Below are 12,447 nucleotides of genomic sequence, written 5' to 3' on the forward strand. Positions count from 1 at the left end.
GTTTTTTGAAAGCTATGGTCTCTCTGTAATGCTGCTGTACTTGTTATTTATGATCATATTATGTTCACTTTTCTCATGTGTGGACCATTTTATATTCACATTTCAGGTTGTATCTGTGTTATTAGGGTCTTAAAGGACAGCTGGACCTGCTGTCCTTGACTACTCCTCCTCCTAATCCTCTTCATTCTTAAAGGGATAGTTCACCCAAAAATGAAAATTCTGTCATTAATTACTCACCCTCATGTCGTTCCAAACCCATAAGAACATCTTCGTAACACAAGTTAAAATATATTTGATGAATTCTGACACCTCTCTGACCCACGTGAATACGTTTTTCTACATTGTGCTTTATTTTACTCTTTGATCTGAACGAAAACAACGTATCCGCGTAGCACAGCTGACACAGAACAGTATGTACGTTGTTTACGTATGTGATACTCTCCAAAACGGCGGCATGGTGACGCAGAGGAGACAAATTGTTGAATAAAGTTGTTTTAATTTTTTCTTTGTGCACAAAACGTAATCTTATAGCTTGGTAAAATCACGGTTGAACCCCTGATGTCACATGGATTATTTGACCGATGTCCTTGCTACGTTACTACACCTTGATCATGGTAATTACATTGCTGTCTATGGAAGTGTCAGAGAGCTGTCAGAATTCATCAAAAATATCTTAATTTATGTTCCAAAGATGAACAAAGGTCTTACAGGTTTGGAACGACATGAGGGTGAGTAATTAATGACAGAATTTTCATTTTTGGGTGAACTGTCCCTTTAATGTAGCACCAGGTGAAGTTCAGTCCTCTCAGAAGCACATTTCTTCATCTACCCCTGCATGAGCGTGTTTGAGCCTTTTTTTTCTGATATACCATCTCTCTTTCTTTAAGCCCTGTTGCTCTTGTCACTTAAAGGGATAGTTCACCCAAAAATGAAAATTTGATGTTTTTCTGCTTACCCCAAGGGCATCCAAGATGTAGGTGACTTTGTTTCTTCAGTAGAACACAAACGAAGATTTTTAACTCAAACCGTTGCAGTCAGTCATAAAATGTGCGATCTGCCATAAAGCAAGAAGAAGAAGAAGATGCGTAACGCACCGGCTGTTGTGTGAATGAGGTAAAAAACTATATAACTACTGTTCAGTTTCTTGCACAGACCGATCATTTTGTGTATTTAGACCTCAATGTATCGTCACAAGCCGCAGTGTTTAATTTGGTTTTGTATGTTTTTTTTTCTCTCTCAAAGTCGTGAGAGCCATTGACTGACATTTTATGACTGACAGACTGCAACGGCTTGAGTTAAAAAAATTAATTGTTTGTGTTCTACTGAAGAAACAAAGTCACCTACAGCTTGAATGCCCTTGGGGTAAGCAGATAAACATCAAATTTTCATTTTTGGGTGAACTATCCCTTTAATCACTATCGCATTAAATCTAAGTCCGTCCACAACCAGCTCTCTGTACAGCTCTCATCAATCACTGCAAACCCACTGAGGACAACTGAGACATGCCCCAAGAGACATGCCTTCTCTTCTCTTGCCTGATTTATTCTGTAATCCCAAAGCATTTACACATAAACATGATTAAATTTTTTGTGTTATCCATTAATACATTTAAAAAAGGTTCCAGACAGTCAAAAGATATGTTTAATTAACTGGAACTATTATCAAATTATGAACAATTGCTCAGTTGCCCTTGAAGCATTGAGATATTGAGATGTTTCTCAGTCGCTTTGGTACATTTCTCGAATCATCCTTGACATTTGCAAAACAGTAAGTGCATTTCTCAAAACAACTCGTACAAATAGCAAAACACCATGGATTACCTGCAAAAGCCAGTGTCTTGCTGAAAATACTTAGTTCATCTCTCACAAATAAATATCTGTCAATGAACATGTCAGTGCCATCAGAATGACAAGTTCTTGTGTACGGATAAGACAGTCAAATTGCCTAGTCATGTTGCCAATATAACAGTGTACTCTGGAGGGATGTTCTGATGTAAACTATGGCTACAGTTTTGATGACAATTATTGTAAATTGTAGGTTACACCTTAGTGTATGTGGGAGTATGATTGCTAGAGACTGGACAAGATTCAGATTTACGCTTTTACTGTTTGTACTGTAATTTGTTGACAGACCATGTCATTGCGATACAGAAAGGAAAAGACAGCACTGCGTAGCACAAAGAAAAAGAACAAAAAAAGAAATGTGAACGTAGGACAATCTCCTTAGGGAAAACTGTACATGCAGTGCTGTAGGAATTACAGTGCAGTCTTCCTACACCTCCTGACGTTCCTGTCTGTTGGGCCACAAATTCTCATCCACATCACAACAAATATCTTCTCTTGCGATGCAGCGTGGAAAGAATCTTGGAAAGAGTGTCTTATCCAGCCTCTGCAGGCATCTGCTGTGATGTCATCACACGCTGCATCCATGGCAGCCAGAAGGTCATCTGTGTATGTGGCTGCCGATCATATACTTTCCATCTCCATGCTGAGAAAAATTCCTCAATGGGGTTATGGAATGGAGAGTAGGATGAGAGGAACTCCATCAGCATCCTGTTGTGGGCTGCAAACCATTGCCTGATGATGTTGGAGTGATGGATACTGACATTGTCCCAAACTATTACGTACTTTGGCAGGTCATCTTCAATCTGACCCCTCTCTTGCTCAGGGATGAGATCCCTGTAGAGAGTGTCTAAAAAGGTGACAAGACACTCTGTATTGTATGCACATCAACTGTAGCTCTGTGGCCGATGATGTTTCGACCAGGCCTTCTGCGTTTTGTTAGGTTGAAGCCAGCCTCATCCATGTAGATGAAGCTGTGCGGTGGTTCACTTGCTTCCAGTTCCATTATACGCTATATCCAGAAGACACAAAATGAGTTTTATGAATTACATGCATTTTCATTTTGGCCAAGATACAGTTACATCAAATGTATACAGCACATATTGCATCATTTCTACAGCCATAGCAAATGTGTAAAGGTCACACTTACTGTGCTGTATATCACTATACGATGGTTCATGAGATGCACCTTCGTTAGAGAAAGTCAAGATTCACCTGGGAGCAATTTACCAGTTCAGGACATATTTAGAAAAAAAGTCTAATAGAAATGTATAGAAATATGCTTGAAATATTATGACAACTTGTTCAACCATTTTGCATGTAAAGACTTATGCTATGAACTAATGCCTAAATGTTGTGGGGGGTGAGACTATTCAACAGAGACCCATTATAATACATTTTGATCAACATGACAAGCAATTGACAATGTAGGAAACAGCAGAGAATTGTACATAATCATTTGCATGGATGTACCAAAACATTTGCAACTTGTTCAAAGAAATGAGAAACTGCTTTTTTGATGTGCACAAGTGACACGATGATGTGACGATTGAACAGGTAGTTTTGAGAATTTCATTTCTGATCTGAGAAATGTACCAAAGCGACTGAGAGAAACTGTAGCTTTGGTGAGGTTTGATATATCATGCTGTGATATCCCCCTGGTGGCTTTATTGATGATAAAAATGTAGAAATGAAAAATATATCATTAGTATTGGGGCTGAAGGATTTGTTTTAATGTTGTTGCTGTTGCTGTTGTTATCATAGCCTCTCCTCAGGATGTTTCAGTATGAAGTGTGAATCTAGAGTCAGACATGACCATGCTTATTCTTTTTTGCTATCTTTTAAATTTTTTTATTTGCTTTTTTGGCCGGCAGCCATATCACCTTGTAGCCCAAGACTGGTTGCCCACTGAAGCTAAGCAGGGTTGAGCCTGATCAGTACCTGGATGGAGAGACCTCCTGCGCTAGGTTGTTGCTGGAAGTGAGGCCATGAGGGGGTGCTCACCCTGTGTTCTGTGTGGGTCCAAGCACCCCAGTATAGTGATGGGGACGCTATACTGTCAACAAGCACCGTCCTTCGGATGAGATGTTAAACTGAGGTCCTGACTCTCTGTGCTTATTAAAAATCCCAGGATGTTATTTGAAAAGAGTAGAGGTGTGACCTTGGCATCCTGGCCAAATTTTCCATTTGTCCTCTGACCATTATGGCCTCCTAACCATCCCCATATCTATTGATTGGCTTCATCATTCTGTCTCTTCTCCACCAAAGCTGGTGTGGGCGTTCTGGCACACTATGGCTGCCGTCGCTTCATCCAGGTGGATGCTGTACACTGGTTGTGGACGAGGAGATCCCCCTCACAATGTGAAGCGCTTTGAGTGTCTAGAAAAGCACTATATAAATGTAATGAATTATTATTATTATCTTCTCAAAATGGTGGACCTAACGTTTGAGACAGACGAAACGATGGATAAATGGCTGACTACTGTGTAAAAGAAGTGTACTTAATTGTATTGAAAGCTGCCATAATTTACTCACCCTCGAGTCATTCCAAACCTGTATGAGTTCCTTTCTTCTGTTGAACATGAAAGAAAATATTTTGAAAAATGTTGGTAACCAAACAGTTGCTGGGAGCCATTGACTTCCATAGTTTTGAGTGAACTATCCCTTTAAAGAGAGTTCACTTTCATGGTTATGTTTATAAATAGACTTTTAAAAAGTGCACTGTGTAATACTGTCAAATTAAAAGTTTACCTTAAAATACATATTACAGTAAATCATAATGTTTAATAGTTTTTGGTCATGCTTTATGCACTTTTAAAGAAGCACACTGACATTATACTGTAATTTTTGACGTGTTGACTAACATAATAAGGCACATGTAAAGTATTTGATTATAATTTTAACTGCAGTGTGTTATTCAGAATTATATTAAGTAAATATATTTCTATATTGTATAAATGTAATATATTGTATAAATGTAGAAAACTGCACCTTAATCAATATATTTAAATACATGAAAAACTGCTTCAAAAGAAATTACATTATTACATTTAAGTGTATTTTAGTTTTCCATAAGTGCTTGTCAGTACATTAGGCCATACATTTTACTGTATTTTAACAACAGTAAAAGTTATGTAAATTATGAAATTACATATGAAGTTATTGTTACATCCTACTAAATTTCAACTAATTGAATTTTATGTCAATTTTAACTATGATACATTTTCATTTAATTGGACTTAACATGCAATTAAGTGTAATTTCTTTAGTTTATAGGTATATTCAGTTCACAATTATGTATATTGTTTGAAAGTATATTATTTACGGCCTAAGCTAAATTATTTTTTACAAGGTTATGCTAATATTAGATTAGTAAATTGGTATGTAAAGTGATGTGTACAGCCATCAATTTATTATTTCCATGAATGATGTATTTGATGTTACTGAAATCAGTAGTCAGCATTCTCAGCTCTGTATTTTGGTTTCTAAATCACACAGGGATCAATCATTGCGAACGCTTCACCCAATCAAGCCTTATGAAAAGTAGCTTCTCCTCCTCATCTGAATTTCGTCACATATAAATCTGTCAGGAGGCCCGTTAGGAATCACCATAATACATTTCACCTGTAGTCATACTCATATTTTATCACGCAGGAAGTGACACATGTCATAGTTGCATTACAGTTGGTCATAAATTAGGAGGTTGTGAGGAAGGAAAGATAAACTGCTGCTCAGTGATTGTTTTGATTAAATGAGTGAATCTTTATTATTTAGACTAGTCTTTCCATAATTCAAATGCTGTGAGAATAATTAGAAATGTCTCATTTGGGTTTCTCATCTTCATGGGCTTGGCTTCGCAAACAAAGATTTAGGAAGGACATCCACGTCTTCTACAGGCACGCTGGTGGCTGACGAGGCCTATGTGGGACAGGCAGGTCCTGCCACAGCGGCTGTGGTATGGCGTTTGGGGTATTCATGAAGGGTTTGTTAATAGAAAATATAGAAGAAAGGTTTAATCAAAAAGTATCAAACGTGGATCCCTGGGAATTGACAACTTCGGACCATGTGCATAATAATTTAAGAAAAAATCATAAATATTTTTTTACAGCAATGAAACCTGATCTTTTCTTTAACAGACCTTTGATTCAAACTATCATTCCCATTTTGAGTAGTCAGTTATGCTGTAGTATTCCAGACCTACAGCATAATTCAACACTGTCATAGAAAGCCACTCCCCTCAAATATGAAGCCAGAATTCTACGGGACGGGACAGGACGGGTAGTTCTCCTCTGGCCAGGAGATTATTGTTTATTTATTGTTTTAATTAAAATTTTAAATGTATTATATTTATATTTTATACTGTTGCAATTTCTAACAATAATAGTACAGGTGCTGGTCATAAAATTAGAATATCATGATTTCAAATGTTTATTTCCTTTAATTTTGATGATTATAACTGACAACTAATGAAAGTCCCAAATTCAGTATCTCAGAAAATTAGAATATTGTAAAAATGTTCAATATTGAAGACACCTGGTGCCACACTCTAATCAGCTAATTAACTCAGAACACCTGCAAAAGCCTTTAAATGGTCTCTCAGTCTAGTTCTGTAGGCTACACAATCATGGGGAAGACTGCTGACTGCTGAGTTGTCCAAAAGACGACCATTGACACCTTGCACAAGGAGGGCAAGACACAAAAGGTCATTGCTAAAGAGGCTATTTTTATTCTTATTGTATTGAAGTCGAGGTCTTCACTGGGGATATGTCCCCAGGGCTAAGTGGACAACAAATGGCACCATTTCCTCAGAATAAGTCAATGTCATTTTGCTTATCCCATTGTTCCTTACATTTGGCACTTGGTGAGTGTTAATTCTGGATCCGTGTGTTTTCTCCACTACTTGGTCATTTAATATTCTCAGTGTGGTTCTTTGGCATTTTCTGTACATGTTTGAGTATGTGCATGACATTTCAAAGCCTACATTCATTATGTGAAATGTCAGGGATATTTGATGGATAATTGAAAAAGACTCGCAAATGGGCTCGCGATATCAGATGTCGAGCTCGACTGACATAACCTCTACTGATATACTGTGAGGTTCTCAACAGTGACAGCAGATGATTTGGGATGGATGTTTCATAAGATGTTTGGTCTCCATAGGTCATTAATTTGGTTTGGAGTGTTAAATGTTGGTCTTGAACAGATGTTTCTGGGGATTGACAGAGAGGGATAAGTGTGGACTGAACATACTGTGAAGGGGCATCACCATGTTTGAGGAGTAACAGTAGTAGAATAAAATAGATGGATTGAAACAAATGCTATCAGATTTATATAATGATTCGTTTAATGATATCCAACAGAGATGGGCACAATTACATCATGGCCGAATGGTTAGAGAGTCGGACTCGTAATCCAAAGGTTGCGGGTTCGAGTCTCGGGCCGGCAGGGATTGTAGGTGGGGGGAGTGAATGTCCAGCGCTCTCTCCACCCTCAATACCACGACTGAGGTGCCCTTGAGCAAGGCACCGAACCCCCAACTGCTCCCCGGGCGCTGCAGCATGGCTGCCCACTGCTCCGGGTGTGTGTTCACGGTGTGTGTGTGTTCACTGCTGTGTGTGTGCACGTTGGATGGGTTAAATGCAGAGCACGAATTCCGAGTATGGGTCACCATACTTGGCCGTATGTCACTTCACTTCATCAAAAAGTATTTAGTTACAAATTACAAATACTTGCTCATCAAATGTATTTAATTTAAAATAGAAAATACTGGTGTGAGAAATGTATTTAATTAAAATACAAGTAATTTGTAATTTGAAAATACAAATAATATTGACAAGAGACAGCGCCATTACATTTAGATACACATATAAGAGAAAGATAAGTACTTTCCCCTTCTTGAACAACTTATAAACAACATTTATAACAGAAATGGAGATCTTTTGATGAAATCTGAGAGCTTTCCCTCCATAGGCAGCAACACAACTTATATATTCAAAGCCCAGAACGGTAGGAAAGACATCGTTAAAGTACTCCATGTGACTTCAGTGGTTTAACCTCAATTTTATTAAGTGACGCGAGTGCTTTGTTTGCACAATAAAACATAATTTACATATTTTATTTATGAAAATATTGATCTACATTGTGTGTTCACGAGAGCATTGTGTTCATGCCATAAATGACTCGCATCAATACAACGCACATGAGTGAGTGTTCGCTATACCACAACATATGTGTTTGGATAATATTTTCGGAAATAAAGTGATACATTATTATAAATTTTTTCTTGTGCAAAACAGCACTTAACGTCACTTAATAAAATTGGATTAGTTAATGATATACTTAATGACATGGATTACTTAGTGATATCTTTTCTGGACCTTGAATGTGTAAGTTGCATGACTGCAGAAAGCTCTCGGATTTCATCAAAAATATCTTAATTTATGTTCCAAAGATGAAATGGAGTCAATGCATCAAGAGTCACCACACTCAGACGTCTTCAGGAAAAGGGCCACCAAGACACTTCTGAAACAGAAACAATGTCAGATGCATCTTACCTGGACTAAGGAGAAAAAGAACTGGACTGTTGCTCACTGCTCAGTGGTTCAAAGTCCTAGTACAAGTAAATTTTGCATTTCATTTGGAAATTAAGGTCTGGAGTCTGGAGGAAGACTGGAGAGGCACAGAATCTAAGCTGCTTGAAGTCCAGTGTGAAGTTTCTGAAGTCAGTGATGATTTGGGGTGCTGTGACGTCTGCTGGTGTTGGTCCATTGTGTTTTATCAAGTCCAAAGTCAATGCAGCTGTCTACCAGGAGATTTTGGAGCACTTTGTGCTTCCATCTGCTGACAAGCTTTATGGAGATACTGATTACCTTTTACAGCAGGACTTTAGCACCTGCCCACAGTGCCAAAACCACTTCCAAGTGATTTGCTGACCATGATATTACTGTGCTTGATTGGCCAGCCAACATGCCTGAACTGAATCCCATATGCATGGAATATTTTCAAAAGAAAGATGAGAAACAGTGGATCCAACATTACAGACGAGCTGAAGGCTCAATAGTGCCACAGCAGTGCCTCAGGCTGATCGCTTCCATGCCACACCTCACTGATGCTGTCATCTTTGTGCTAAAGGAGCCCCAAACAAACATTGAGTGCATAAATGAACATACTTTATACTTTTTTTCTAAATGAACACACACGCATGTATATATTTCAGATAAATGTTATTTTTATATATTAAATATATTTATTTATAATGTAAATTTTATGAATCTAAATATAGACATGAAAATACGTATAAATATTTTCAAAATATATACTGTATGTGTGTATTTATATATACATAATAAATATACACAGTACACACACATTATGTAAACAAAAACTTTTATTTTGGATGCGATTAATCTTTTTACATCACTAATATATATATATATATATATATATTATATATATATATATATTAGTGGAGAGGTGCCCTTGAGCGGTGCCTTGCTCAAGGGCACCTCTCCACCCTCAATACCACGACTGAGGTGCCCTTGAGCAAGGCACCGAACCCCCAACTGCTCCCCGGGCGCTGCAGCATGGCTGCCCACTGCTCCGGGTGTGTGTTCACGGTGTGTGTGTGTGTGTGTGTGTGGATTTGTTCACTACTCACTGCTGTGTGTGTGCACTTGGATGGGTTAAAGGCAGAGCACCAATTTCGAGTATGGGTCACCATACTTGACAATACGTCACGACTTATATATATATATATATATATATATAGTAACATGATAATTATATTTACTGTCACTTTACTGCTTTCACAGAAATTGTATTGTACAAACACATAAATATAATGCAATAATTTAGTGTTTCAAATCAGGAATTAGAAGTTAGTTTATAATGACAATTCTAATCAAAATTGATAATATTAAAGCATTATGATAAATGTTGCAGTTGCAACCTTTGTGCTTCACTTGATGCATCTGGTACTAGGAGTGAAACTGTGCAGTCAGAAACATGCAAAGAAAAGATGACAAAAGAAAAAGAGATATTGTGAGAGATTAAACATTTTCATTCAAGAAAGAAAGTGTCAAATCTGGTTTTACGTTTGAAGAGTCTCAGAATCTTCTCTGTCAATGCCAAGATTAGTGTTCCCATGATCCCTTCATGCGAGACAGTGATTACATCTTACAGAGTACAGATGGTCTTACACTCATGTACACACAAGTTTGAACACAAAAAGATCATATTTTCTAAACAAGCCCAACATAACCGTAACCCTGTATTACATGCATAAAATAGACAAATCTTACTGTTTTCATTAATAAAACCAACAGAACATAATCTTCCCTGTGCTTCCTGTGTTTGCAAACATGATTATATGTGTATGTTCAAATGCCCTTACCAAGCAGTCAAGCAGGCAGGCAGCTAGGGTCTTATAATACAGCCCATGTGAGACTAATATCTTGCCTATGGAGTTTTATAACCCCAATATCTATGACAGACACTCGTGGAGAAAAAAAGACCCTTCAGCAACAGATGAAAACACAAATATGGCTCTGACATTACTAAAGATTTAGAGGGTGCTGGAATCTGGAAGGTGCATTTTGCAGCAGTCATATTTTTAACAATCTTTCCATGCTTATATTGATATCCTTTATGCCACTCTTTGTGCCTGTATTGGTTCCCGGGAAGCTTTTAGATTCTGTTCCAAGAGCTCTAATGGTCCCTTCAGCTAAAGAGGATTTTGACACTATTGAGCTGACAAACTTCCTTTTACCCGTGGGTACCTAATGTTGCAGTTGTATAATCAATTATATTGATACATTATTCTGATTATAGTGTGATATGGGGTCAGTGTGACAGTTTGTCAAGGTTTGGGAGGAACAGGAACATAGACATTTGCCTCAGATGGCCTTAAATTAACTTTTAAGAGCTTCTGTGGTTGAACAGACGAGCATTTGGATTGAACAATATATGGCCAAAGTGTCTCATTTCAGTTGTTTGTTTCTTTGAGTGAGCTTCTAAACAATAAAATATTGTGGGGTTTGTGTGCTCATTTGTGTGACTGTCTGTAGTTTTGGGTTGTCATGACCGTCTTGGCTTGGCTAACTAGCTCTGATGTAGATTTCACTGATTTCCTGTCCACTGTAAGGGAAAAGAGACTAACATCCTTTTCTTTGCCCCTGTATTGGAAACCACACAGTAAACCTCAGCTTTAAACTCCTTGAACAGAACATCCTTGGCCTCATCTCCCCTGCCATACAGCCCTGCCATCCACCCACACATGCAAACCTGCTATGTATAGAAACAAGCATTGCTCTTCAGTGAGGATAGAACCAGTAATAAATGAAACACATTTTAAATCATACATACCAGGAATGTGCATAATTACACTTTAAAAAAACCAAATAAAACATGATGACATCCATCTAAATGTGTAAGATAATAGGTATCTGTGGTGCTTTATTAAAGAGGATAAATGTGAAATAAATTTTCCGAGATGGTTTTACCTTACAAACTTTCTGGCAGGTGTTCCTGTAGCTCGAACAGCCTGTTGCTAGATATGCCAAGATAAGTATATGATTTCCAGAAAACGCGAGAACTGATAAGAGTATACTTTTACTGAAGATGTTACACATTCATTACACCAGTGGAAATCTATAAATAACAAAGGGCCCAGAATCAAGCCTTGGGGTACACCACTTTATCGCAGTATACCCAGTACACATTGGGGGGGGGGGGGGATTTCCATCTCAAATTTGTTTGTAATAACAATCTATGAGATAGCGTGAAAGATGTGTTGTGTTATTAGTTTAACCAGTAACTAACCTATTTGTTTGTTTTACTATTAATCACTGCAATTTATTCGCAATTCACACATTTGTTGAAAGTGATACTAGGCCAAATGTAATTAAGATATTCCTTCAATTTTTTTTTTTTACTCCTAACAGAGCCATGGTAAAAAAGGGTGTGTCCTTCCGTACAGCCACACCTAGCAACACATTACTATGGGTCATCACTCTAGACACAGGCCCAGATGGGAGTGTTGGAGTAATCTGTCAGAGGAAGTCAACTACAAATGTGAAAAGGTGAGTGTGTCTGTTAGGGAAAATTGAATTAATTGCTTTTAATCAGATGATTAGACAGTGATTAACCGACTCTCATTGGGGACTCTGATTAACCATAACCAGGAAGGAAATATTGTCCATGGAAACAGCAATTTTACATTCTAAAGCAAATTGGTCCTATAATTATTCCAGTAATTTGTTGATTAGTCCTTATCAGTTTAATAAAAGCACTTTGTTTGGATTTATGCTTTTACTTTAAAGTGAATTAACATAAAACCACCAGCGAATGAACTTCACTACATATGTGTACATATATGTGCAGGTTTATTATGCATCCATTAGATGTGAGCACAAAGGTCAGGGTGGTACAGCAGTGTGTGTATGTATGTGTGTGTGTCAGAATCCTATTAGTGAAAGCCTAACCTGAATTCTCCTCACTATTTGTGGTTGTAGTCAGAAACGATTCTAGGATTTCAGCCTTTGATTTGAGCATGAGATGATGTGGCATTTCTTGCCTTGAGAGCAAACACACTAAATCATGAATAACA

General features: G+C 37.7%; 1 protein-coding gene across 1 annotated transcript in view; it reads left to right on the forward strand.

Moving 5' to 3' along the window:
• LOC306847898 (transmembrane protein 132D-like) overlaps positions 1–12,447 on the forward strand; it is a 41,113-nt gene that overhangs the window by 14,113 nt on the left and 14,553 nt on the right. The window contains exon 3 of the mRNA XM_079382130.1: positions 11,783–11,920. Coding sequence (XP_079238256.1) covers positions 11,783–11,920 — 138 coding nt within the window. The remainder of the gene's footprint in view (positions 1–11,782; positions 11,921–12,447) is intronic.

This window comes from Barbus barbus (assembly GCF_936440315.1).
Source record: "Barbus barbus genome assembly, chromosome: 28".
Taxonomy (NCBI): domain Eukaryota; kingdom Metazoa; phylum Chordata; class Actinopteri; order Cypriniformes; family Cyprinidae; genus Barbus; species Barbus barbus.